The 27903-nt window shown below is 38.1% G+C and overlaps 4 protein-coding genes and 1 pseudogene across 14 annotated transcripts; 3 read left to right on the top strand and 2 right to left on the bottom strand.

Moving 5' to 3' along the window:
• Positions 1–1385: 1385 nt before the first annotated feature.
• Positions 1386–12699, top strand: LOC104772508 (structural maintenance of chromosomes flexible hinge domain-containing protein GMI1). Of its 6 annotated transcripts, XR_015592332.1 has the most exons (34): positions 1727–1863; positions 2400–2736; positions 2862–2894; positions 2982–3068; positions 3411–3466; positions 3550–3633; positions 3816–3888; positions 4088–4143; positions 4236–4344; positions 4424–4492; positions 4939–5001; positions 5283–5333; positions 5501–5621; positions 5944–5999; positions 6077–6205; positions 6324–6402; positions 6489–6523; positions 6598–6679; positions 6760–6942; positions 7167–7328; positions 7504–7630; positions 7754–7857; positions 8070–8414; positions 8572–8675; positions 8779–8956; positions 9135–9243; positions 9587–9681; positions 9763–9861; positions 10020–10086; positions 10178–10263; positions 10359–10640; positions 10765–10977; positions 11125–11239; positions 11367–11393. XR_015592332.1 is itself a non-coding variant. In XM_019242224.2 (24 exons), the coding sequence occupies exons 3-23, from the start codon at positions 2536–2538 to the stop codon at positions 7614–7616; spliced, it is 1848 nt and encodes a 615-aa protein (XP_019097769.2). In that variant the 5' UTR covers positions 1386–1461; positions 1814–1863; positions 2400–2535; the 3' UTR covers positions 7617–7630; positions 7741–7861. The 6 variants fall into 6 exon arrangements, 5 of the variants coding, with proteins under 5 accessions (XP_019097769.2, XP_019097770.2, XP_087360340.1 ...); XM_019242224.2 differs by lacking the exons at positions 8070–8414; positions 8572–8675; positions 8779–8956; ... (7 more) ...; positions 11125–11239; positions 11367–11393 and adding exons at positions 1386–1461; positions 7421–7442 and having other exon boundaries at positions 1814–1863; positions 7167–7324; positions 7516–7630; positions 7741–7861; XM_019242225.2 differs by lacking the exons at positions 8070–8414; positions 8572–8675; positions 8779–8956; ... (7 more) ...; positions 11125–11239; positions 11367–11393 and adding exons at positions 1469–1663; positions 7421–7442 and having other exon boundaries at positions 1814–1863; positions 7167–7324; positions 7516–7630; positions 7741–7861.
• Positions 12699–17563, top strand: LOC104770758 (uncharacterized). 6 transcript variants are annotated; one of them, XM_087504217.1, is made up of 11 exons: positions 12699–13333; positions 13718–13803; positions 13892–14793; positions 14915–15003; positions 15112–15215; positions 15296–15386; positions 15663–15738; positions 15812–15926; positions 16008–16539; positions 16673–17163; positions 17329–17563. In XM_087504217.1, the coding sequence occupies exons 3-10, from the start codon at positions 13909–13911 to the stop codon at positions 17160–17162; spliced, it is 2382 nt and encodes a 793-aa protein (XP_087360343.1). In that variant the 5' UTR covers positions 12699–13333; positions 13718–13803; positions 13892–13908; the 3' UTR covers position 17163; positions 17329–17563. The 6 variants fall into 6 exon arrangements, with proteins under 6 accessions (XP_087360343.1, XP_087360342.1, XP_010493518.2 ...); XM_087504216.1 differs by having other exon boundaries at positions 17344–17563; XM_010495214.3 differs by having other exon boundaries at positions 12767–13333; positions 13729–13803.
• Positions 17548–19212, bottom strand: LOC104770760 (large ribosomal subunit protein eL13x). The gene is made up of 5 exons (XM_087504218.1): positions 19110–19212; positions 18548–18657; positions 18281–18414; positions 18034–18192; positions 17548–17954 (listed from the first exon to the last, which is right to left on the bottom strand). Exons 2-5 carry the CDS (start codon positions 18651–18653, stop codon positions 17733–17735), a joined length of 621 nt encoding a protein of 206 aa, XP_087360344.1. The 5' UTR covers positions 18654–18657; positions 19110–19212; the 3' UTR covers positions 17548–17732.
• A 145-nt stretch (positions 19213–19357) lies between these two features.
• LOC104770761 (kinesin-like protein KIN-10C) lies at positions 19358–24306 on the top strand. The gene is made up of 20 exons (XM_010495218.2): positions 19358–19720; positions 20124–20289; positions 20376–20576; positions 20667–20832; positions 20922–21124; positions 21218–21477; positions 21606–21660; positions 21735–21767; positions 21855–21908; positions 21997–22050; positions 22138–22179; positions 22291–22344; positions 22421–22490; positions 22565–22633; positions 22720–23027; positions 23124–23170; positions 23410–23431; positions 23528–23590; positions 23740–23778; positions 24058–24306. Exons 1-20 carry the CDS (start codon positions 19587–19589, stop codon positions 24100–24102), a joined length of 2085 nt encoding a protein of 694 aa, XP_010493520.2. The 5' UTR covers positions 19358–19586; the 3' UTR covers positions 24103–24306.
• A 239-nt stretch (positions 24307–24545) lies between these two features.
• On the bottom strand, positions 24546–25319 carry LOC104772509 (agamous-like MADS-box protein AGL53 pseudogene; annotated as a pseudogene).
• Positions 25320–27903: the final 2584 nt, after the last annotated feature.

The following is a 27903-nucleotide window of genomic DNA, read 5'->3' on the forward strand; positions in this document are numbered from 1 at the left end:
GGAATGGCAGCCCGTGCTATCCGTTGAGTGAAGGGTGATTGCCGAGTTACTTCGACAATCCTATCGATCTCCGGGGCTGTGCTGATAGCTCGATGGAGGAGCGTGTTCATGCCGCTAATCTGCGACTTGATTTCCTCGAGTTCGAGGCAAGGCATGGAGTTTGCGATGCGGGTGCCCGGGGCGTCCGAGCTCTCCTGTATCCGTAAGCTTGGATTCATCGGTCGAATACTTGACGTGGTCCGAGGGGGAGGATTCTTCCGCTTGAATTGCGTATCCGAAAAGTCGAGACGACGAGTGAGACCGCCTAAGTCGGGTGCTGGCGATTGTTCAGCGGAGACTTGTGATGAGGTTGTCTGGGTTACGACGGCGTCGACTCTGCGGTTGGTATCGGAGATCATCTGGTAGATCTCTTTCGTCATGGAGCCGAACAAGATTTTGAAGTCTTCCATGGATACGACCTGCGGATTCTGGACCGCTGGCGTGGTATGAACAGGGAGGTTCCCGTTTTCTGCGCCGAGCTGTTGCTCTATTGCGCGAGCATCTGCCTCGTTATGGGTTTTTCCATCGGAGGGTTCCGTGTCGATGTTGACTGGCTCTTCGCGAGTTCGCCCTGCATCTTGGCTGGTTTCCCCTTCAGATCTGACCCCGACTGGGAGTTCGGTGGAGGTTTGGGACAGGTTTGCCGTTGCGTTCACGCGGTGACGAGAGTACACGGCAGTGACAGGCCTGGTCGATGCACTGCCTAGTGTTGCGATGCTGTCCTGAGAAGGTGTGATGCCTGTGAGATCGGGCATGTCGGAAGTTGTGCGGTTTGCTTCGGAAACTTCGTTGACGATGGAAGACATTATCGCAAGGTTTCTTTAGGGAGAGTTTCCTAGAGAGTAACTTTTCTAGAGACGATTTGCGTCCCCACAGACGGCGCCAATTGTAGAAACTAGGTTTCTACAATGAATTTGTTTAAGAGGGGAAACAAATTCAATAAGATAACCTCTCTAGAAAATAGATCTAAACCTTGAAATTAGAAGTAAAGAAGAAGAACTCAAAGAAATTAGGATTTATTGCTAAGAGAACTCGGTTATTGTATTCGATTCTGGATGATTTACAATAGAGAAGTCTCCCCTTATTTATACATATTCGTAGATCGCTAAATATATTAACTTTCCTTAACAGACGAAGTGATATATGGAAAACTGCCTTATTCCTTGAGCCGGTCGCCGTGCCGAAGTGGATGTCGGTTCCTTCTTCTCCAAGATTATGCTTCATCCGAATTAACTCCTGATGACCTAATTGATCCCCTAACCGGATTCCTGGTTAAACAATCAATTAATACTTCTGGTTTAGTTCGGTATGTCGGGGTGCTGAATCCCGCACCAACACAAACAAAAACACTTTTTTTTTCGTTTCCCCTTCTTCTTCTTATTCTTCTTCTGGGTTTTGATAACAGAGAGAGTCACTCTAAAGGTAAAGTATATCATCCTTCCTTCATCACTTCCATTGTTTCTTCTCAAAAAGTTGATTTTTTTTTTCCTTGGTTACATTTTTTTTCCTTATTTCTCCGCTTGACTTATTAGAGAAATGTGTTCTGATTCTTCTTATTGTTAAAAAAAATCTGAACTTTTCTCGTTTCTCTTAAGAAAAAATTGAACTTTTTGTTTTTTTTTGGGTAAGCTAATAATCACTCTACCAAGTTATCAAATTTGTTTAGTTATTTACACTTTCTCGGCTCTATGATCTCTATAACGACAAACACCTGACACGATAGTGTTTTATTCCTCTTCTTCGTTCTGATCCACACTGATCCTTCTTCTCTCAGATTTTTGGCTCCTGGGTTTTGTCTGAGAGGAATCAGTCGGCTAACCTACGGTACTCTCTCTCTCTCTCGCTCTTTGTGTGTTGCTGCTGCTGGGTTTTAACTTTTTCTCAAAATTTGAAGCTTGATGGAGAATTGATTGACTACTAAACCCTAAGAATTGGTTGGAATAAAAGTCTCTGTTTTGCAAAATACCCTTTTTTTTTTTTTTTTTACCCTGTCTTCTTCAATATCTTTGCAGTGTTGTCTTTTTCTTCTTCCTTTTCGAGACTCTCTTACTTAATTTGCTACTTTTATTTTTAAGAAGCCAATGCGTTTCCAGATTTGGCCTGTTACATTTTCATGTTATGTGCAAGATTGAGTGTACATGTGTTAATGTTTAGGAAAAGTGTAGAACAAGTATTTGATTGGTAGTTCTTTAAATCGATGATTTAAAAAGCAATCTTTCATACATTCCCATTCGATAGCTGTGTCACTGATTCCATTAATGTTCTTTGTAATCAATGATTTCCATGTTTAGCTTCCACTGTAATCCTGATTTCAATTCAAAGTTATTCAGTTTCATGTTGTTTCTGTCTTCGCATTTCAGATGAGTAGCTGACGATCAGTGAAGAGTATCATTGATTTTATCTGACGATGAAGATGAAGATATCTTTTACAGCTTCAAGGTTCTTCTACCTAACGGCACTAGTGTGAAACTCACACTTAGTAACCCCGTTCCAAAGATGTCTATGCAAAACTTTGTCAACCTGGTGAAGAAGGAGTACGATAATGCTAGGAAAGACTGTCTTTTGCTGTCTAAGAGGACGAGGGTTGATTGGAACTCAGGCGGAAAGTTTTCTCTTGAGTCAGATGGCGAGAAGATGAGTGCCGTTGTTCGTTTTGCTGCCTTTAAGCCGAACATTTGTCATATAATACGCCTCCATGTGAGTTCTTCGTTCCAGTCTTTTACAAAATGATTTCAAATTTGTTTTGCACTGAGATATGTGCTTGAATTATTTCCACTTCTTATTTCTAATATTTTCTGCCTCAATTTCTATCTCTGGATCAGGACGGTTCTGGTATAGCTTCCACCATGTATGAGGTCAGTATTACTATTCTGAAACATATATGCTTGCTATCTCATTGTCTCCTTAGGTTGGTCTGTGATGGTTCACACTTGTTTTTGCAGAACTTGTGGGACTTGACACCTGATACTGATCTTCTTAAAGAACTACCTGAAAAGTATAGCTTTGAGACAGCTCTCGCGGATCTAATAGTAAGTGTTTTAGTAAAATTACCTGAAAAGATTATGTTTCCTAATGGATAAGTGTTTCGTGTTGGTTCAAAATGGACATTGTGCCTTGTGGCAAACCGATGCACAATACTTTATCCTTGTTGTATAGGCACACATTGTTTGACTTTGATTTCCAAAGTTTCTAGGGATTCACATTGTTTCCCATACGACAGTTTTTCACAAATAGATTAACTTACTCTCAATTAGTCACATAACTTTGACATTAATTCTCTGGATCTGTTGATGAGATTGGAGTTTGTATCTGTTAACTTTCTCCTTTATTTCAGATATGGAATCCTAATTTTTCTGTTGCTTGATTAACAGGACAATTCATTGCAAGCTGTGTGGCCTTATCGTGAAGGAGCTCGGAAACTGATTAGGTATGTTCTTATATTAGGAGGTTAGATGACAACCACTGAGTGATTATTAACTGGTTCCTTCAACTCATGTGATTATTTTCTAGTGTGGATATTTCTGCTGACCGGATTACAGTCTTTGATACCGGGAAAGGAATGGACAGTAGTGAGCAAAATTCTATTGATAAATGGTGAGATTGTTTCTTCAATTATATTTAAATGCTCACAGAACGTGGATTATGATTATGAACTGAGAAAATTGTTTTACAGAACAAACAACTCAACATAGTCATCTATTAAGATTGATATTGCAGTCAAGTGTTCTTTACTCAAATTTGTTGAACATTCTTCAAATTTGTTTCAAATTGTGCAGGGGTAAGATTGGGGCGTCATTACATAGATCTCAAAAAACCGATGCTATTGGAGGCGATCCACCATACCTCAAGGTAATTCATTAATCGCAAAGATTCATTTTCTGCTTGCAATTTCTAACTTTTATGTTTAAAGTAGCTAGACGAATATTTACCTTTGGTCAAAATATGGACGACTCTGTAGGCATGTTTCACTTTGGACTGTTCTTTCTGTATCAATGCCTGTCTGTTATTTAACTGTTTTTGAAGAAAGATTCACTCTTTTTCTATGTAGCCATACTATGGGATGTTCGGATATGGAGGTCCTTATGCTTCTATGTTCTTGGGAAGGTACGATTTCAGCTTCTGTTTACCCAAAACTGTTAAGGTCAACATATGGTTGTCTACATTCTCTTGTTGTGTCTAACTCTCTTCTCTTTCAGGCGTACTTTGGTGTCTTCTAAGACAAAAGAGTCCAAGAAAGTATTCACTTTGCAGTTTAAGAAAGAAGCCTTGATTGACAATCGGTCTATATTGGGAAAAAACTGGAAGGTAATATGATTCATAATCTTTATGTTTTCTTGTTGTCATCAGTGTTTCATAAACAATCAATTCTGAATTTCTTGTATAGACTGATGGTGGCATGAGGGACCCATCGGAGGAGGAAATGAAGTTATCGCCTCAAGGAAGCTTTACAAAGGTACACCCTTGTTGAAAAATTTCTTCCCTTGTTCCCCCATATGACGTGAAAAAATAATCTTCTATATACTGTCAGAGATGCAGAACAAAATATAGTTGAACATATTTTCTATTGTCAGAGATGCTGTGAAAATGGAGTATCAGTTCACTTTTTGTGGGAAAACGTTCTTGTTTCTGAACGAGTCTGATATCTTAAATTGTGTCGCTTTTAATTGAGGTTATGTTGTTAATTTGTTACTCACCTACTTCAATGATAGTCATTTATCAAATTATAACATTCATCTTGGATTATAGCGGAAGTATTATGTGTGTTCTAGAATCTAGAGATTGTGCGGAAACCGCATGGTGTTGTTCTCAACTCCTATGAAAGTTTGATCTTCATAATTTCTAATTTATTCTCATATGTTATCAACTGCCTATCTAACTGCTGATCTATATTCTTTTTAGGTTGAGATATTTGAATCAGAATTTGACATCAGGCTTAAGGATATTTACTTTCCTTACATCCAGGTATTCTTTGGCTATTGATAATACAATAGGTCATAATCCATGTTTATTTCTCGGAGTTTTGTTGATGGCTTTAATAGTTCTTAAAGCATGCTAACCTTCACCAGAGTACGTTATTGTCTACTTGGGTCAAATGATTCCCGAAATGGTTATAAATATAGAAAAATGCATGAGATTCTGATTATATGTTTTCTTCTAGTTATGGCTTTTGACCATTTTTTTGTTGAGTCTTTTTTTAGTTCTAATAAAATGTGACTGTTTTAATTTGCTTTATCAACCTGTAGTGTGATGAACTCTCCAAAACTGGGAGAACTGAAAGGCTTGTAGTGTTTCAGGTTTGTTATTATCGTCATTAGCTAATCAGTTTTGAATCTCGTTTAATATTACTAAGATTATCATTTGTAGCTGAACTATGTTTCAGGTTTGTTATTACTATCCCAAGATAGATTACTGAAAGTGTTCTTGGTTATACTCTTTTCCGGGTCCTCTTGATTTTTTTCAGGTCAATGGGGAAGATTTAGCTGAGATAACAGGTGGAGAGGTTGCCATTACCAACCTACACTCCACGGGTCAAGTATATTCATTTGAGATTCGATTCACTCTCTCCGGTGGGAAAAGAAAAGGTAAAAACCCCTCTTCGGATCACGATGTTTCCTATGACTATGAGTTAAGCTCCTTGCTGATTTTGCCTCAAGTATCTGGTAGGAAGTCTATTTGAAAGTAATGTCATGAAAATGAAGATGTATTTTTGTTTTCGGTGAATTTGAGAAATTTCTAAAGCTCCCTATATTGAAAATGCAGTGATGGTTTTCTTGTGGTTAGCCAACGCATATTAAATCTTCTCAAACTGGAATTCTTGAAATGCCGCCCTAACTGAGGCACAAAAATAGCAATCCCAAGAATAATCTCTTTATTTGGATTCTGACTGTATATTTGTTTTTCCAGAGACAACCCAAAAGGCAAATGCTCGCCTGAAGTTTGTTTATTTTCCAATCGTCCAGGTATAACATTCTTTCCTAAAGAAGCAAACATTGCCTTTGGTTACCTTCTAGAACTGAACACTTTAGAAGCTTTGCAGGGAAAAGAAAGCTTTGAGAAAATTTTGGAGAGTTTAGAAGAGGAAGGATGCAAGGTTTCTGAAAGTTTCCAAACTTTTGGTCGTGTTTCAGTAAGAAGGCTTGGTCGTCTACTTCCAGAAGTCCGTTGGGTTAGTCTTATCTTGTCACCATTATCATATAAATTATGGTGTGCAGTACTTTGAAAGTTCGCTGAATATGCTTGTAAACAAGAATTTAACTTTTTGTTTTATCAATAAATACGTGTAGGATTCAATACCGTTTATGGTGAGAGGAAACAGAGCGTCTACTTTGCAGAAAGGCTTCCGAAGAGTAAAATGCTTTGTTGGTATAAAGTGCTTACATTTTCAGTTGTGTTATTTTTCTTTTAAATTTTTTATTTTATTTATGAATGTGCACTCTTTGTGGTTGCAGATTTGGATGCTGGTTTTAGCCCAACGCCGTCCAAAGTGAGTAAACACTAATTTATAGTATTATATTAACATATCTATTATCATCTGATCACTGAATAAGCTTTCTACAGACCGACCTTGCGAGCCAAAATCCTTTCTCAGTAGCTCTAAGAAATTTTGGTAATAAACCGACGGTAAAAGAGAAGGATGATGGTCAGTTTAAAATCCTTTTGCAATCATGGATTTCCCCTCTTATCTTGTAGTTAGATCATAACGAATTCTTGTTTTTACAGATGTCAGCTTTGAGATTTTTAAAGAAGGAAGGAATGTCAGCTACGCACAAGTTGACGATAATTTTAGAGATTGGGTTCTGAAGATGCATGATACCCATGATGAAGAAGCTGCGTCGGGTGAAGATGAAGCTGTCCTCATTGTTGGATCACTGGATAAAAAGGCCCTTGTCATTTCGCGTGATGGTATGTATTAGCTTTTCATGGAAGTTAAATGAACTTTGTTTGAAAAGCTATTGCCTTACGATGCATGTTTTCTATTTTTTCCATATATCCAAATATTTTTACTAACGTTGATGTTGTAGTAGAAAGACACTGGAGGATTTCGCTAGATGCATTTTTCCATATATTTCATCTTTATCTCCTTCTATGAATTGGGTGCTCATACCTCCAATGCTTTCGAGCTGTAGCTGTGAGGGTGCACAAGGTAGTTACGAGAAAAGGAATGTCATGGAAACGTGGTCAGAATATAAAGATTCTGAGAGGAGCTTGTGCAGGGGTTCACAATAACAATGTGTATGCCACCATTGACTATTTTCTAATAGAGGGTTTGAGGACGAAGCAGGCGGTTAGTACCCATCTACACCATCTTTTAAACTACAAACTGAATAGTCTTCTGTAGTCGCTGCAGCTGAGCTGTCGTTTTTATGTGTCTTCTGCGCAGGGGATACTCGGATTTTATGCAGGTGATTTGTTTTCATCATTTGACTAGTTCTGTATATTCAAGGCTAGTTCTGTATCATATAGCTTTAATGTTAGGCTTATCGATCGCCCTGAGAGTGAGGGATGCAAGCTTTCAATCATTGATGGAATTTCGAAACTGGAAATTGGGAGGTCTTTATCTTTACCAATCACTATAATCGACTCTGGAAAGGTCAATCACTAAACTATTACCCATATTCTTAATTTTTTTATATGTATATATTTTTATTCTCCTCTTCTGCATACAGCAAATAATTTTCAATCTGAAATGTTTTTGTACAATGCCTACCTGTAGATGCAAACGAATGGAATAGAAAACTTGAGAAGCAACAGGAAAAGGCACCGTCAAAAATTGATTTGCTGGATGAGAGAGATTGCAGAGAATTTGGCATTGATGGGGTATGAACGTTTCATTATATAGTATAAACTAAAGTCATTATTTAGTATTGATGGGGTAATAGAGTTTGATACCAACTGCCTTTGCGTGCAAAAATGTATAAATGAGAAAGAAGCACTTTTGTCTCCATTTTTTTCCCCACAAAACTAAGCACCTTTTCCTTTCGTACAAGCTTATCACGTAGAGTATCATTTTACGTATCAATATGTTACAGGAATTACCAGTTGGTGATTCCGTGCGTGCTGGGCGAGCTCCCCCAAAACAGATTGTAGCAGTTGTCCGACCTGCATGCTTCACGTCTTCAACACCGTCCAAGAAGTTGGACCAGTTGAAGTTGGAACAGAAACATATTGTTAAGATGGATGACGAAATGGTCATGGTAGTAAAATTGCTAGACACAAATATGAAACCGAGTGATAAGAATGTCAAACCTGTGTATTCGCAGCGCTTGTGTCCTACATCTCGTAAAGGGATTAGTGGTCTCTACATTTTTTCACTTGGGTCCAAGTTACCGAACCTTTTCAAGAAAGCTGGCACTCACAAATTTTCTTTCTCCATTGTAAGTAACTTTCTACACTCTTCTCTTTGTATCTGAAATTATATATAAAAGGATCGTTTGATAAATTTAAACTGATAGACTTCTACCTTGCAGTTTTATCTGCCAGTTTATTTTCAAGTAATCATATAATGTAATTGCCCAAACGCTTTACCTTCAGGGAAATTCGATCAAGTGCAACAAAACGGTGGTTGTTAGGCCTTCTTCAAAGGTAGCAAGGTGGGAACTTGACGATAATCTGGAGTCCCTTCCATGCAATGTTCAGTAAGACTCCTAATCATTTAAAAAATGGCATATATATATATCATTTTCCCTCACTTTAAATCTTGGATTGTCAAATTTGATCAATATAATGGTGTTTCTACAGGGTGGGTTCTTCTCTTCCACCATTCCGTATCACTTGCTTTGATGAGTACAAAAACCGGATCCCTTTCACTACTGTTCCAAGCCTGGAAGTTGAACTGGAAGCTAACCCTAGATTCCTACTCAACATTGATCAAATTGAGGCCAACCTGATAGATAGTGGATCAATTCTTAAAATTGAGGTATCTTGCTTCTTCCATGCTTTAAGCACTGATGGTATGATCATATTTTGGTTAATGTTATAAGTGAGGACACAGATAATAATGAAATACAGTCCATAGTGTAGGCAGTTTAGCGTTTCACAGTGGTTATCTTTTTGGGTAGTCTAGATCATTTCGAGATTTTCTGAGTCTAATGCAGAATATGCTCGTTGAGACTGGTGAGTTAGACCAGATCAGGCCAACTTACGAAGCAACCTTAGAGATACGCGCAATGGACAAGCCTTTTTCTGTCTCGGTTGCTTGTAAAGGTAAGCTTTTAGTATTGGTCTATGTATGTCTATTTGCAGAAGCTCATATCTAAAATTACAAAAGGCTCGTCGAAGTTGTACTTGCGCACCCAAAACAAACTCAGAGCCGGAGCCTGAGTGTATCTTTCAGTTATTACTCTAAGTTAGGGAGCTTTCTGTAATTTCTTCACTCTTTATAGAACTCCAAAAAATTGAAGATCTCTGCTGGTTATGTAATTGGGGAGTATACTCGATGCTTTGTATATCTATTTATCAAACTGACATTATAAGGACATGCAAAATGAACCAATAGTATTTCTAATATGTATAAATTGTTTTCCTTAACGAAACTTTCTTATTTCAGTTAATCCCGGGCCTCCGGAACGAGTTGCTGTGAATAATCCCAAGGCTTTGGATAATTTGCTTCCCGGTTCTACTGTTGAAGATTTTATCCTTGAGGTATATAATATAGGCCTATGCACGTTGTTTTGCAGTAATTAGTTTTTCCTTCTAATCAAGTTGACCATAATTTTCATGCAGATGTTCGATGGATATAATAACCATGTTGCAGAGGGGACCGATGTTCTGATACATATTGATGGGTACCGTATCGACGACTGGATGGGCGTCAACCGTAAGGTGTGAGAAGTTTATTCTAGTAAAGCAAAGGAGTCTTTGTCTGACTTGTTGAGTGAATTTTTGTAGTATACCATGCTCTCACCATTGTAACACTATATGGATGACGCAGTTTGGTTTGCGTTTTGGTTTTAATTTACTCTTCTTTGATCATTTGATAGGTTGATGGTCGTGGCTGCATTGATCTCTCTGGCCTTCTTAAAGTCACAGAAGGCTATGGGAAATCTGGTTACGTGGTCTCTTCAAGTTAATATTTTTCTGGTGTCATTCTTTTCTTTTGATGATTTGCTGATTGTCAAGTGTCTTTGTTTCTCTACAGTATCACTGTCCGTAATATATGGTAATGAAGTTATCTTCAGGAAAGAGTCTCAAATTGAGGAACGAGAGCTAAGACTTGTAAAAGAGGTAAATATTCTTTTGGCACAATTTGGTTTTGTTCCTTGCCAACAAGCTTTTGTCTCTTTACTAACTCTATTCCTGAAATTGTTTGTTTTGATCAGCTGCCCGAATGCTGTGCTGCTGGTTCAAATCTCGTGAACCTCATCTTCCAAGTGACGGATTCAGAGGGTTCTTTGGATGCTAGCATCCATCATGACGAAAAATCTGGGTGGTTCCATACAATGAGCATTGAATCTGATTCAAGTAGCGTTGAGAGCGAAATCAGATATGCCTTTGTCCATGGATCCTGCAGAGTTCCTTCTCTTTCCCTCCCAGAGAACGAGGGTGTCTTTGCTTTCAGGGTGTTCCATTCGCGATACCCTGAGCTGCATTTGAGCTTAAAGGTACTAACTAGTAACTGGTGAATTTTGTATATATTGCAATATGTTTCTACTATGGGTATAATTTTCAGTTCATGTTTATGTTAAATCGCTTTTTCATATTGATTTTCCTGTATTTGATTTTCAGACTCAGGTAACATCTGCTTCCTCATATGAAAGAGAAGGGACTGGGTATTCAACACCTTATCCAAGGACGACTACACCACCTGAATCAGGAATCCCTTTAATCACAAATCCAGGGCTGACTCCATGTTCACAGATTGGAGTGTTGGCCATTAGGTCATCTTCATTGGCTCTCAGTAGCCAAACTAGCCTGATGGATATGGCACAGTACGCTGAGGTATGGTCATCACTATTTAAGTGGGAAAATATTGATATTTCTCTTTCATTTATGCCTTAGTGAAAGACAAACAATATCTAGAATGATCTAGCTTTTGTATTCCTAGTTTATCTCAGCCACATTGAAAATATTCCTTTCTTCCTGTAGAGCTTAAAAGAAAAAATCAATACATACGAAGAATACCGATTTGAAGTAGATAAGCACCTAGAAAGTTTGCAGGCTGAACATGAACATGCTGAGCAAGAGTTGAGTGCGCTGCAAGGTAACTAGTATCTTGATTTGCCGATGTTTTGATAACTCTGACGGGGTTTAAAGCTGCATTGCTGCTATTTTATTTTATTTTGCATTCTTTTTATGAACTATCCATGTTCATGTGAATTTCTTCTCAGCTTCTCTGGAACCTCTTGGTGCATCGTTCCCAGAATGCCTATCCACAAAAGAATCTATGATGAAACAAATCGAAGAGAAGCATCATGACACTGCAGCATCGGTTTTCTGCTGTCTGTACAGAGAGGCTCCACCTCCACAGTCTTTTTTTCTGTCAAACAAAGGAATGTTTGGCGTTGTAGCGCTTCTCGGTTCAGTTGCCTCCACCTCCCTTAGCAGGTACAGATTTTTTCTGATCATATTCATAGTGTCTACGCTTGGGGAAAATCTTCAATTTCGTAACTTATTTGGTATGACTGACAGGGTTTTGTCTGAATATTTGGGGAAAGACACAATGCTTTCATTGGTGTGCAAATCATCACAATTTGGACAGAAAAGCGATGAGTATCGCAAGCTTCAATCTGAAGCAGCTAGCCACGGACGAACTATCACCAATCGGTTTCTTGTTATTTGTCTTGATGCAACCAGGTACATATTTTTGTACTCTCCGTTTGACTTTTGGATTTCTTGTTAATCTATAGCTTGTCAAATGTTTTCCGGCTCAAAACATGCAGACCTTGGAGGAATGGACTTGTGAAGAATGATCCTCAGAAGAGATTAGCCATGGAGAACACTTACCTGCCGAATGGAGATCCTATTCCCGGTTTCAAAGGCTACGCTGTGAACATGATACACTTAAACTCAGAGGAGCTGGATATACAATCAAACTCGGGTCATGGGCTTAGGGAGACGCTATTCTATGGGATTTTTGGAGAGTTGCAGGTATATGAGACCGCAGAGGATCTTGAAGCAGCTCTTCCTCACATCAATGGAGACGCTGTGTCTCTAGATGGTGTGATCGCCAGAGAAAACGGTTTCATATACTCTGGTTGCTGGTACATGCCCTTTCTTTCTTATCCTTTAAACCTTGCAGATCTTTGCTTTCTTTTGTTATCTGTCTTTGGTTATTGGGAGTGTTGGTGATCTTTGGTTATTTTGTGTCTTGTGCTGTGTCAGTACACCGGAAGTTCATTTTCCAATAACCGTAACGGAGAAGCAAGAGAAGGCATTGGTGCGAATGGAAATAGCAAGAGGCAAAAAGAGAAAGGCTGAGAAGGAGATCGCCGAGGAGAATAGTAAGAAGCGTAGGTTGGTGAAAAAGTTGAAGAAGGCAACGGAGAAGTACGAATGTTTAACAGCTACGGCAGACTCTTAGGGTTTTTTTTACTTTTAAAAAGTTTTCTTAATGTCGTACTTTTGTAAATACTAGCAAATGACTGGAACAATTCGGTAGTTTACTTAAACGTTCTTGATATTTTGGTAATATAAAAAAGGTTTGATGTTTTTTGCCGAAAATATCAAAAGCTATGCGTACTTCTGTGAGTAGAGAAAAGTATAAATCCCCTAATGATGATGATAAAGTACCTAAACCATTTGTAAAACATGGAAATTTGGAAAAAATAAAGAAAGCAATTTTCAAAGTTATTATTAGGTGGGTGGTGGTTAGGTGTGGTCTGTGTGTTTGTGTCCGTGTGAGGCTCATCACTCTCCAACGCCTCTGGTAACGAAACGAACACACACATATTGATACGCATTACTCTAATTCTAAACCCTAATCCTCCTTTCCTATTATTCACTTCTTCTTCTTCTACCAGTCAATCATCTTCTTATCCTCTCTCTCTCTCTCTACTCCAAAAACAAGCCATGGCTTCTGCGACCGCCACGTGGACACCTTCCTCCCTCCAGCTCCGTCTCGCTTTTAGCTCCAGCGTTCGTCGGAATTCTCGCGCCGTTTACTTACGACCGTCGAGATTAGCTAGGAAATCGGGTTGTGGAGTTGTCGTCTGTGTTTCGCAGAAGCCTGAAGTCGATGCTGCGTGGACCGGATCGGATTCCTCAAAGTCGTCGGCTAATAACTTGGCTGGGTGGGATGATTCCGGTAACGATGATAAAAAGTCTGCTAGAGCTAAGAAGAAGAGTTTGATTGAAGGTATATCCGGAGATAAATCAAGTGTGATATTCGGAGTTTTCGATGTTTAAATCAGCTGGTGATTGTATGATTTTTACACATTTGATGATAATGCATACTTGATAATAAGAGTAATTCTAGGAGCCATGAGTGTTGTTGTTCTTATGGAGGAGGTGCATGCATACACTTATCTTTAGAACGAGTTCATGAACAGTGTGCCTCTTTTTCTCTGTTTGATACTTTGTTAGCTATTCAGAGGTTGTTTGATCAGTGCACATTCTCTAAATGGTTCAATGTATGTTACGATGGAGCTTTTGTTAAGACTTTTTAGCATTTTGATTTCTCTATCTGAAGCTGTATATAGTTTACCGGTTTTCTGGTGGACTAATAACAATCTGGAAGTAGTTGGCTTTCAGGTGTAGTTGGGGCTGGAGTTGCTGGAATCGTTTTGTTTCTTGGGCTAAGCTATGCAGCAGCATCTTTTAACAAGCGTAATACTCTTTCTATTCAAGCTCTTTCAAGTGCCTCTTTCAGAAGTTATTGTTACTGATTTATAGGGCAATCATCTTTTGAGTGCAGGAACAAAGAAACAGGAGATGCATTCGTTGACTTCCCAGCAGGAGAGTATGATTCAGTCGTCTGATGAAATTTCTAGTGATGAGATCAAGGTAGATAACAGTGAGGAAAACAGTCTTAAGGACGAGGGTAAGGGTGTAGAAAAGAATGATACAGCTCAGCAAGGTGATGAAGGGTCTGGTGAAGATAAACTACTTGGTAAGGGGACTTCGCCATTTGATGGTGACATGCCTGATGAAACAGATGCTACTGAAAGGATGCCCCAAGATACGCCTGAGGCAGATGTGATGATCGATGTGGAAACTGATCTTGAGACAATAGAAAGTGAAAAAATAATTTCTGAATCTAAGTCTCTGTTAGACTCATCCAGTGAGCCTACTCTTCTAGATTCAGAAAGTAGTAATCTTGCGGACGCGGAAAATCCAACTACTGAAGATCCAGAGAGCCTTCCTAACACTGAACCAACCAATGTGTCTGATTTTGAAAATCGTGTTAACAGTCAGAAGGAAACTGAGGAGCTTCCTGAGGTTTCTCCACTAGATGACACGGGAACAGAACTCTCGACTGTAACTGAGGAGCTTCCTGAGGTTGACGAAACACCCGAATACTTGGCTGCGGGAAATATGACATCAGTCTCAGACATAGATACGATGAAAGAAACTGAAGCTTCGAAAACTCCTGTGCCAGAATCTATAGATGGGGTAAACGATGAACTAAACATAAATAGTCAAGATGAGCTCGACAACGGACTGCCTTTGGAAATACCGAGTGGTGGAAGTGCATTTTCTTCTGCAGGAATTCCTGCACCTTTTATGTCTGTTCTAGTAAATCCTGGAAAGATTCTTGTCCCCGCTGCTGCTGATCAGGTCCAGTGTCAAGCATTTGCAGCTTTGCAAGTTCTGAAGGTAAATATTATTTTTTTATGTTGTACAAGACCCTCGTGCTATGTTTGTTGATGTAGAGCTTTGCATAGTTCTGGCGCTTATACATCTTGCAGCTTATAGTTCAATGTGTCCCATCTTTCAGGTCATTGAAACTGACACCCAACCTAGTAGTCTATGTACTCGCAGAGAATATGCCAGGTGGCTGGTTTCTGCCAGCAGCGCGTTATCAAGGTATACTTTTGTGATAGTGTTAGTGTATCTGATGGTTTTAAACTGTTTTGTCTTTGGTATTAAAAAGTGAAATTCATACATTTATGAGTGTTCTTCAACTTTTTGCAGAACCACAACCTCAAAAGTGTATCCTGCTATGTATATAGAGAATGTTACTGAGCTTGCTTTCGATGATGTTACTCCAGAAGACCCTGATTTCTCATCCATTCAAGGTTAAGATGAACTCCGAATTTTAAATTCTACCCGAAAGTAAAAATAACATATGAAGCTAAATTCCGTTTACTCTTTTCAGGGTTGGCAGAAGCGGGACTCATCACGAGCAAGCTTTCTAACCGTGATCTGCTTGACGATGTTGAACGCACAGTCCTGTTTTCCCCTGAAAGGTATTTATGTTGCCAGAAACTCAATCCAGCTTGTCAAAAAGAAATTCTGGATATGTATATCGCATTGATAAAAACATATAAATAATGCTGCGGGATACCTTAAATTCTCTTTATGACATCAGTGCTGCATTTTCAATATTCTCATGAAATGAATCGGCATAAATATTTGTTCATTCTGTTTCTAGAATATTATTATATTTTGTACTTTTGACTATACTTTGGTATTTCAGATGTATTTTATTTCTATAAGTTAAGCTTATTTCTGGTCCGACGCAGCCTTCTTTCACGCCAGGATCTTATAAGCTGGAAAATGGCCTTGGAGAAACGACAGCTTCCAGAAGCTGATAAACAGGTTGGATATTAAGCTTGGTTTTGTTCACTTCTCATAAGATTGCAAATAATCATTAATTCGCTTAATCATGCAGAAGCTGTATGAACTATCGGGTTTCATTGACATCGAGAAGATAAACCCAGATGCATTGCCTGCTATTATCGCAGATTTATCTACTGGGGAACAAGGAATCGCTGCCCTTGCATTTGGTATGTGTAGATTTCACATTTAAAAATATGTCTTCTTGCACATTCATTACCTTTTTGTATAAATGCACACACATTTTTTAGGTTGTACAAGATTGTTTCAGCCTCAAAAACCAGTCACCAAAGGACAAGCTGCCATTGCTCTTTCAAGTGGTGAGGCATCCGATATTGTTAGTGAGGAATTGGCACGTATAGAAGCAGAATCGATGGCTGAAAAAGCTGTGTCTGCGCATAACGCCCTTGTTGCGGAAGTAGAAAAAGACGTCAATGCCAGCTTTGAGAAAGAGCTTTCCGTGGAACGGGAAAAGATTGAAGCGGTCGAGAAAATGGCGGAACTAGCGAAAGTGGAGTTGGAGCAGCTGAAGGAAAAGAGAGAGGAAGAGAATCTGGCCTTGGTGAAAGAACGAGCTGCTGTTGAGTCAGAAATGGAGGTGCTCTCAAGGTTAAGACGCGAAGCAGAAGACAAGCTGGAGGATTTGATGAGTAACAAGGCAGAGATATCTTTTGAGAAGGAAAGGGTTTCCAATCTTCGAAAAGAGGCTGAAGAAGAGAGCCAGCGGATTTCAAAGTTGCAGTATGAATTGGAAGTTGAACGAAAAGCCCTGTCTATGGCCAGGTACTTTAAACTCATTACTTTTATAATGTCAAAAGTTTCTATCATAATTCTGATATCTGACCCCATGAGTACAACTGTATAAAACTTTCAATCTGTCCATAACCATATTCCCATCATTTGTTTGTTTGTTCAGATCGTGGGCTGAGGAGGAAGGAAAGAGAGCTAAAGAACAAGGAAAAGCTTTAGAAGAGGCAAGAAAGCGATGGGAAACAAATGGACTGAAAGTTGTTGTTGATAAAGACCTTCAAGAGACGAGCATTGGAGAGACTGAACAAAGTGAATTACTAAACAGTCTGGAGAAATCGTCGGTTGAAGAAACTGAGGAGAGAGCCAAAACCCTGATGGATAAGCTGAAAGAGATGGCTGGAACCGTGGGAGGAAAATCCCGGGAAGTGATCTTCATTGTGATGGAGAAAATACGATCGTGGATTACAATTTTGAAGGAATTCGCGGAGAATTTAGGAAAGCGAACTGGAGAAATGAGAGATGCGGCCGTTGTCAAGGCAAAAGGAGCTGCTGAGGAAGTTGGGAAAGGAACAGCTCAGGTAACCGAGAAGGTGAAGAGAGTCGCTGAGGAGTGTAGAGATGGAGTTGGAAAGATCTCCCAGAGGTTCAAGACCTAAAGTAAGAAAAGTATTTTAACTTTTTTGTATTTTGTTTCTAAATAATAAAAATAAAAGAGAATAATGGGATGGCCATTACGTTTACAGTATTGGTCAGTGATGATCAGAACTCTAAATTGTATCATTTTGTAATTTTTTGTTGTGGTTACTAATACTTACACTTCAGTGCAATATGTTATAGGTGCCTTGGTTAGTCATAGGCGCTCTTCACTGCAGATGATAACATCGGAGTTACGTCAATCCAATTTTAATAACCCCCCACGGTTGGATTATGTTATGAACATTGGTTGATACGAATGGTATGGTTATATTAGTTCTCAATTGTTCAAGCTTTTTGTAATTGTCCAACTAAATGCATTTATACAGATTATAATAGGAACCATAGTTTTTAGCTTATAAAACTCCCAAACTCGTTATATTTCATAAACTTAGAAAACCCAAGTACCAGAAAAATTCGAGACCCAAGTATTGATAAACCGCGCACCAAAAAGAAAAAACAGAGTCTTACACAAAAGTAAGAACGAGAGGAAGAAGAATTCAAGAATGATTAATTTTCTAAAGCAACGATCTTTACTTCTTCTCTTCTTTTTCGGCCTCAGCTGCCCTCTTGGCTCTGGCACCAGCATGGCGTGCATTTGTTCGCTCAAGACGGAGTTTGTCATAAGCTTTGAAAGCCTTCATATCGGCACTCACCTTCACTAGCTCCATGGCTGCCTTCTGGCTAACAATAGGCATGTAATCTCCCTGGACTTGAGTAGCATTAGCAAGCTCCTCTGGGGTAGAATCACCAGCCTAAAATACAAAGACACCAAATTGTTACATACATATAACAAGAACACAAGAATCAAGAGGCAGAAGATATATCAAATACCTTGACTTTACGGGAACGGCGAGGGAACACAACGAGCTTAGCCTTGTAAGTATTTAACCTTTGGACATTGGATTGAAGACCCTCCAAAGAACGGTTCTTGCGACGGTGATCAACAGAAATTCCGATAGTTGGAGCCAACTTCTTTGGGATACCAGCAGACTGATGAACACATAAAGAAATTATTATCATCTCTATAAATCTTAAGAAGATAACAGCCAAAAGAAGAGAGATGTTCCAGAATTAAGACCTTAAGCTCTTCAAGAGTGAATCCTTTTCCAGCTCTAACTTTCATGTTGTACTTAAGAGTCTGACCATGCACAACAGGGCGGAGAGGACCAGAGGTTGGACGAGGGAAGATCTTCACAGCCTTCGTCTGTCTAGCTGAGAAAACACATCACGCAAAAAGGAGACATAAGTGACGAGAGACCTCTACTTCACAAGTAGACAACTGAAACCGTAAGTAAGCAAATGATTTAACTAGAAAGAAGATCCAAAAAGAGAAATTTTTACTAACCAACACGTCTCCTTGTTTTCCTGGCAGGCTGGTTAAACCAAGTCTTGACATAGTTCTGCCAGTGCTTGCGAAAGTGTGAGCTCGGGATAACGTTGTTGTGCTTCATTTTTCTAACAATAAAAAAATACAAAAAGTTACAACATGAGAACAAGAGAATACAAAAAGATCGTATCTTTCAAACCTAATCGTGTTAAGCAATTAGGAGAATTCACATTACAAAAACTACATCAATGGAGGAAATGAGTATAATCAAACACATTACAAGTGATACAGATTAGACTAATCTAAATTACTAAAGCATGATCAACAAAAACAAAAATTTTTTTTGCAGAATCAAATGCTATACAAAATCCTAACAAAATTCAAAGCAAAAAGCTCGAAATGAAAAAAAAAAACTGTGGATTCAACTAAATCAACACACACCAAAGCTTCAATTGATCCATGATGATTCAATGGAAAAAAAAAAATTTAAATACTAATAACGCAAAATTCTTAAACATCTAACGAAGAGAGACGAGAAGAGCTCAGAGAGATCGACAGAGAGAGAGAAGGAGAGACTCACCCAGCGGCTGGACAGAGTGACTGAGACGAAACGACTAGGGCTGCTCAAGATCCTGATGATTCATTTGATATATAATAAAACCCTAATTTGACTTCACAGAAAGGTTTACTATTGGGCTTACTATTGGGCTTCTTAAGTTTAAATGGACCTGGTCTCAATCAAATAAAGACGAACCCTCTAAACGGTGCGTTTATTCCCCATTTCGAAAACGGTATCGTTTTTTGTGTGTAAGCTTCTCACATACGCCTAGGTAGGACCAATTTCGGAGTCATCGAAGGAGCCAGACAGACTTCTAGAATTTGAAAATTTTACTTAACGGGCTCATTTCATTTCTCTCTCTTTCTCTCATAGGAAACAAAAAATCTTCAGATTCAGAACGTTTCTTCTCCCTTTTTTATCTAAAGAGATTCTCTTTTGTTTGTTCAATTTCGAATTCTACCAGTGAGAGAAAAAAAAAAAACCTAAAATTTTGAGATTATGGAGACGAAGATGACGAAACTGGTTCGGGTTGTGGCTAGGGTTAAACCCTCCACGGATCCGTCGTCAACAGGATCAATACTGATCCAAAAGCCGGTGGGTGAGAGTGTTACGATTTCTTTTGGAGCTCAATGGTAATTTCACTTCTTCCCCCTCTATTTGGTTGGTTACAATTTCCGAAATGAGTTGCATCTCCAGGTTTTCGAGTTTCGACTACAATTTTGATTCTCAATTTAATCTAAATTTCTGAATTTTCTTCGATTACTTTATCTATATTTGTTGTTGACTTGTTTTGTTGAGAATTCATTTGCGATTTTGAGTTGGGTTTATCGGATTTTGTCATGGAACTGTTTGATTTAATCTATAAGGTTTGTTTATATCAACTCTTGTGTTATGGAGATATGGCATCATTAGACACCAAAATTTTCACTGTGAATATATATATACACTTAGATTCTCAGTCTGTAGTGGATTAGCAATTGTTCAAGCCTAATTAATGAGTAAGTCTTTTTTTTTTTGTGTGTGTGTTTGTGACAGTTCGAAAGACTCGTATAAATTGGACTACTGCTACGAAGAGAGTGAAACTACAGGTTTGATTCTCACTAAGGAGATAACACCGCTTATCTCTAGTGTATTTGAGGGTACAGATGCTAATGTTATTGCCCATGGAGCAAGAAGTAGCGGAAAAACACACCTAATCCAGGTATTCAAAGCATTGATTGTGATATTATCACTATAGTCTATAGATGAAAATGTTAACTGAGTGATGTACGAACATGGTGTTTGTAGGGTAACGAGAGGGAGTTTGGTTTAGCCGTCCTTACAATGTCTGAGATGTTATCTATGGCTGAGGAAAGAGGAGACTCAGTTTCTGTATCGGTTTACGAGGTGTTTCAGGAAACTGTGTATGATCTCTTAGACCAAGAAAAGCGAGTTGTTACTGTACTAGAAGGTGCACAAGGGAAAATTCAACTCAAGGGACTTTCACAGGCAAGTCATATTTAGTGTTCTTTAGCATAAGTCTTGAGATATGCGGATTTTGCAGCATCATTAATTACTCAAAGTTTCTGGTTTTCACAGGTACCTGTCAAGTCTCTCTCAGAATTCCACAACTTATATTTTGGTCTCAAGAAAACTCAGAAGCTGAGTAGTGACCCTCCAGTTAGGAGTCATAAAGGTGTGATGATACATGTTACCAGTGCCAATGCAGACTCTCATGGGAGGATGAATTTTCTTGATATGGCAGGTTGACTATTTTTAATCTCACATTTTAATGATCTTTTCTACGTGATTATTTTGTGTCAGCATATGATGGGTGTTGTCTTCCTCTAACAGGATATGAGGACTCCAGGAAACAAAACAGTGCCTTAGCTCCTCTAGAGATTGCCAGGATAAATAAGTCGATTTATGCTTTACAGAATGTCATGTATGCTCTCAATGCCAATGAATCTCATGTACCATATCGGGAGAGCAAACTCACTCGCATGTTGAAGGATTGTTTACAAGGATGCAACAGAACATTGCTGATCACTTGTTTGGTTGATCACTTTGCTTGCTTTTGAGTTATTTATTTTCAGTTTATGATTAACTGAATGTAATTGCTGGCGATGCTAACCCTTTTTTTGTTTCAGCCCCGGGAATTTAGCCAAGACTCCTTTTACATGCTAAACTTAGCATCACGGATCTGTCAAGGTGGTAACCGAGCCACGACTAATCCTACTAAGAAGAAGATCAACGGTCTTGAAAAATCTATTTCACTATCCTCTGCTGCTCAAAGGAGACAGACACCTTCGACTGTGTCTGCTACTTCTAGAAAACAGACAGTGCTAAGGGGAAATGTGACAGAGAGAAAGACTAAAATCAACACTACTGCTTCTGCACTTAAAGCAAGGTAAATCTTTCAGAACCAGCTTTGTATCAACTTTAAGCCTTGATATCCTTGTTATACCTTCATCTGTTCTGTTGTTCAGTTTTACAACATCATAAAATGATGATTCTTTTTTTTTGCAATGATTGAAGGAAACTGTTTGGTGAAGCGAATGATTCAGCGAAATGTAAAAATATCTCTAAGAAGGTAATTCAACTTTCGCTTTTACCCTTGTAAATTCAGAAATAGTTTAGTCAGATTTTTTTTTGTGGATTTTGTAGATGGAAGGCAAAGCAAAGATGACACTTAAAAAGGTAGAGCATCTTCGTTCTGGATATTAGAGTAACTCTCTTCGGTTTCTTTTCTCACCTCAAATGATACTTGTGTTTATGTTGATGCAGGAAATCTCCACCTCGAAGGTTGTCTTTAGCGTTCAAGCCTCCTCATCGAAAGAAGTAAGTATCTGCGATATTGAACTAATAGGAGCTGCATGGCTATATATTACTAAGGCTTTACTTACAAACTCTTTTTTTGCTATTGTAGGAAGTCTGTTCATCTTTTACTGTTACAGATTCTCAATCTTCTTTGGTAGAAGAGGTAATAATTTCTATTAACGTCAATATGAAAATTTGCAAGACATTACTTACATTCAGTGGATCACGGTTGGCTTTGACTTCTTTGCAGAATTCTCTGGCTTACTCATGTTCTGCAGTAGCCATGGAACCGGTAAATTCTCCTTCTGCAACTTCTCTGCATCTCAGACTGATGCAAAACAAATTTAAAGAATGAAATTCAGTTTGGTCAGAATACCTAATATTTACTTCTTTTCATTTCTAGAGCTATTCAACAAGTGTCTCTTTAAGCTCTGAAGTTGTTGACACTACAGATAAGGTAATTTGTATAGGTACTATGTTTTGTTTCAACATCTGGGTATAATTAGTCTAACAGTTATTCCATTAATCTTTAGGAGACACCCCGGAAACATGAGGAAAAGGTTTCAGGAGCCACTCAATGTGATGATGCTTTTGCAGACAAAGGTGAGACAGGAAAGTTGATAAAGAAGAGTCTGGTTTAAAGGAAAAGTTAACTTATTTATTTTTTCGTATGGCAGCACCAATCGTAGAGAGGGATGACAACAATTCAGTCACTGAAGAAGATCTCCCTCTGGTGGTTAATGAAGGTAGGTTGTGAGTCGTGTGACATTAATCTATGAAAGTAATACAATGAAACCTTTTGCTCAATTTCTGGTCTTTCTCTATATGGTAGGTGAAAACCTGGACAAAGAAAACAACAGTTTGCTAGGCAACGAAAGTGCATCACCACCGCTTAGCATCCGACTTCAAAATCTGTCAAACAATTTGAAGTCGATATGCAAATTCTCAAACCAACTATCAGTACCTGAGAAATATCAAACTCCCTTTACTGAATCTCAGGCAGAAGAAGCATCAGAGCACAGTGATATTACTGCTGAAGCTGTTGTCAGTCTAGAGCTAAGAACGCCTGAGAAAACTATGCCTTCCAACGTTGACTGCAGTCCTTGGAAGACATATAGCGCACACAGCTCTAAACTGAAGGTAAAAAGAGTTCACAAGTTTTGATTAAGATTGTCTTTTCATTGAAATTAACATAAACCTTATAATTGACATAATGCATCTTTTGTTTCTGTACAGAACTCTGCTGTTGGAGATTACCTGAAGTTCATAAACACAGCTGGAAAGTAAGTTTTTTTTTTCTTTTTAAAATTTTCTTAAGGTAAACACAAAATACACATAAATAAACTTTCTTTTTGAGTATTAGAAGCTTTCCAAATCTTGATGTAATGTCTTCGGGTGTAAATGTGTAATCAGTTGAATTTACATGTATGTTTGTGTCATTATTATTTAGAAATCCTGTCTATATTGGTTTATAAAGAAGTAAAACTAAATTAGGCTTTTCTCTTCTCTTGTGTATTTACAGGGAAGATCTAAAGAAGTTAAAGGTGAGATGACTAGCTTAATCAGAATTTTCAAATATTTAACTGCTTGTTTATAGTTTAGTACCTAACTTGTTTGTGGCCTATATTGATGAATGACAGGGTATTGGCGAGAAAAGAGCAACTTACATAGTTGAGCTCCGCGATGAATCTCCATTTCACACGGTAAGTGCCACAGTGTTTTACAAATGAGAAGTTGCATCTCTATCACAATGGATTAACAGTGAACTGTTGATATGACTTAAAATAGCATGCCTTTAGTTATAATGTAAAGTTTTGGTGTGTATGTAAGCTTTTTGTATTTTCTATTGCAGCTCGATGATTTGCAAGGCATCGGACTTTCAGCAAAACAGGTTAGCTTATCATCATTGGACTCCTTTAATTTCTCTTTTTTCCCCCTTTGAGTCAGAAGTTGGTGACCAAATCTTTCAAAGTCTCGTCTAAATATCCTAAGCCAAAGTCAACCTTTAAAACAAAAATCAAACAAGAGACATCAGCAAAACTGTTTCGATCATGCAAAATATTACAGTTTTCTTTTTTTAATCCACAATTCCATTTCACAATTGCACAAACTCTGTTTCATTGTTGTACCTTTCATAACCTCTGATAGTGTTTTACTTTGGCATTGACAGGTTAAGGGACTGCTAAAAAAAGAGATTGGGGATATTTTCGATTAGTCAAAGGATCTGAAGATATTTATGATGGTTTCAAGAGACAACACGACGTTGCTCCTACTGAGTTCGAAGTTCTATATACTAGGCCAAAGTTGTTGAATGTGTAATTTGTGGTGTCAAATACTTAAATTAAGTTTGTCATCGTGACTTATTACTGTTGAAAGATTTGCGTATGTATCAAGAGTGAAAAAGAACTTTCAATCTGTATGCCTCACTCTCTCACCCCACTTAGTAAATTATTTAGACAAAAAAACTTTTACCCGATCGAGACATAAAAGACACAAAAGCAGTACTAAACGAACAACTTCAAAAGTAGATACTTGGCAAAGACTATGTTAGAACTTGAAGAGAAAAATACATTCATACTTGGCAAAACATACAGTTCAAAGGATGATAACATACAAAAATTCATAACAAACCCTAAATATACTAAATCGGCCACAGAGTTACAAACTCATCATAATCTAACTTCGTCGTAATCAAATCATACATAATAGAAAATAAGAAACCGTACGTTGACCAAGTCAAAGACCTAATATTCTTCAATGGTAAAAAGAAGAGAACATCAATGATGGATCTTCTGCAAAAGAAAAAGACGACGGATTCCACTCGGCAAACAACTGATCATCAAAGTGGACAAGTGGTGGTGGGGTTTGTGTCTGCATCATCACCATGGGAAGTTGTTGAGTCGATGAAGGCGTCGATAGGTATTGCTCTGTTTTTGACACACCACCACCGCTCATCAATGTTGTGAAGAAGCCGGGGGAAGACACCAAAGGGTTCTGATCGAGGGGTTCTGTCTGAGACTGGTTCTGTAACACCCGAAGATGCTGATCTTGTAACACCCGTATATTACTCTCTAACGAAGCCTCCATCTCCAAAAGTTTCTCAGAGAATCTCTTGTCATTGATATCTAAAGATGTCTTCTTGTCGGTCTTCTTATTCAGAAACTGAGAAAGGTTTGTGCTTTTCTTGCGTCTCTCGCTATCGTTGAGTTTGCTGTATCTCTCTGCCATGTCTCGAACCTTGGATTGATCTTCCGGCCATGTCCCGACGAGTTCTCCATCGCGGTTGTAGTATATAACACAGACTTCGACATCACAAAGGATCGAAAGCTCGGATGCTTTCTTAAACATGGTCTTTTCTCTTGCAGCAAGATTTGTTGTCTTCTTTGATACGGAAGAGAGCGAACGGTGTTTCTTGAAACACCTTCTGTTCCTCACCGACAACATTGAAGAAGAAGAAGAAGCCAACATTGAAGAAGAAGAAGAAGAAACCATTGTTGTACGTTGTTTTGTTTGTTTACAGAGAGAGAGAAGAAGAAGCTTTTTAGTTTCTTTTGATGAGAATTAGGGTAAACACACACACACAACTTCAGCGTTATTTATTTATGTAGAAAATTCGATTTCCATTATTTCTCTTCATTTAATGATATGATATACGCGTTTACTAATTTTCCTTTTTTCGTTTATATATATATATATATATATGTTTATATATATCAGTAATTGTAATTTTCCTCTTTTTCGTTTGTTGTCACAATCTGGATTGGATTCGATTTCCGTTAAAATCAATCTAACCGTTGTAGTAAGTTCTTTCACAAGCTTTTATTGCAGATCAATCTAACCGTTATCAGTGTATCTATATAATCAATCACAATCACTAAGATCTTTCAAGCTTTTTTTGCAGATATAAAAGTCACTAAATCCATACCAAATATATTTATATGATTACTTGTGTTAGTTACTTCATTGTAGTTGTATCATATAACTTGTCATTCTTCCTTGTAACATACTCCATGTGACCAATTGTTTAAAATGTAATACGACTGCAGAGCAGTGACATTTGTTGTGAGATCAAAATGTAACTTAAATGGGATTTTTGATTTATATAAACAAAGATTGATTTTCCTCATGAATAAATTGTTACACAAAGGCCTTAATTATAACTAACTAATTGATTTGCAGCTAAAAAAAGAGCCAGAGAGCCAAAAAGATCATTATGTACAATCTCATCATTTGTTAATCAAAAATACTCTCTTCTTTCCCTTCTTCCTCAGCAGAGCCTGCATCGGATATAAGCAGACCCAAAAAATAATCAGCAATTTTGCTTCTCTAGAAATGAAGCTTGAAGTTTTTTATTATTATTGTATCTACATATATTGTGTCTGATTTTATGAAAGCTGCAATTTTTGTCTTCTAGAGATTGTAGCGAAAGTGATAAAATGAATACAATGCTTTTGAAAAATACATTACCCTCTTGATAAATAATCTCAGGGTGAGTACTATTTCATCTCTTGAGCTGCCAAAAGAGAACAGAAGATCTTACAGTGGATGTTGAATATGGAAAATGTTATACCGCAAGGGATGCTCTTTTGTCTGACCAATCCAGAGTTCATATTTTGAAACTTAAATTCCAAACTATATGCTTAAATTTAAAGCTACAACTAAGTCGGTTTCAAGCTTTTAATCTTCTGTTAAAATTCAACTCAAGGGACTTTCACAGGCAAGTCATATTTAGTGTTCTTTAGTTAAAAGCGTTGAGACATGCGTTTTTTTGCAGCATCATTAATATTTTAAAGTTTCTGCTTTTCAGGCACCTGTCAAGTCTCTCTCATAATTCCAGAACTTATATTTTGGTATCAAGAAAACTCAGAAGCTGAGTAATGAGCCTGATAAGCTTTGAAGGTGTGATCTCTTCTCTCTTATCTCTTCTCAATTCCCCAATACCAATGATGAACCCTGACTGATAAGATCGGAGTTACAGTTCTCCTCTCTTATCACCATGAACAGAGACGCAGCTCTGATCTAACAAACTCACAATGTTGATCACGCAGGATGGTCTTTACTAAACACTCTCTCTTCTATTTATAGTGATCCTCATGATCTGATATTGCTAACTAACTTCTTCTTCTCTTCCTTTCTGCTGCCAGCTCAGCATCAAGCTCCTTTCTCTCAATACTTATCAGAGCCTCCAGTTGGGAGTCATAAAGGTGTGATGATACATGTTACCAGTGCCAATGCAGACTCTCATGGGAGGATGAATTTTCTTGATATGGCAGGTTGAGTATTTTCAGTGTCACATTTAAATTATCTTTTCTACATGATAATCTTGTGTCAGCATGTGATGGGAGTTGTCTTCCTCTAACAGGATAGGAGGACTCCAGGAAACAAAACAGTGCCTTAGCTCCTCTAGAGATTGCCAGGATAAATAAGTCGATTTATGCTTTACAGAATGTCATGTCATGTATGCTCTCAATGCAAATGAATCTCATGTACCATATCGGGAGAGCAAACTCACTCGCATGTTGAAGGATTGTTTACAAGGATGCAACAGAACATTGCTGATCACTTGTTTGGTTGATACTTTGCTTGCTTTTGAGTTATTTATTTTCAGTTTATGGTTAACTAAATGTAATTGCAGGCGATGCTAACCCTTTTTTTTTGTTTCAGCCCCGGGAATTTAGCCAAGACTCCTTTTACATGCTAAACTTAGCATTACGGATCTGTCTAGGCGGTAACCGAGCCATGAATAATCCTACTAAGAAGAACATCAACGGTCTTGAAAAATCTATTTCACTATCCTCTGCTGCTCAAAGGAGACAGACACCTTTGACTGTGTCTGCTACTTCTAGAAAAAACAGACAGTGGTAAGAGGAAATGTGACAGAGAGAAAGACTAAAATCAACACTGCTGCTTCTGCACTTAAAGCAAGGTAAATATTTTAGAACCAGATTTGTATTGGCGAGAAAAGAGCAACTTACATAGTTGAGCTTCGCGATGAATTTCCATTTCACACGGTAAG

This window comes from Camelina sativa, chromosome 20 (genome assembly GCF_030686135.1).
Source record: "Camelina sativa cultivar CO46 ecotype springtype chromosome 20, ASM3068613v1".
NCBI classification, from domain to species: domain Eukaryota; kingdom Viridiplantae; phylum Streptophyta; class Magnoliopsida; order Brassicales; family Brassicaceae; genus Camelina; species Camelina sativa.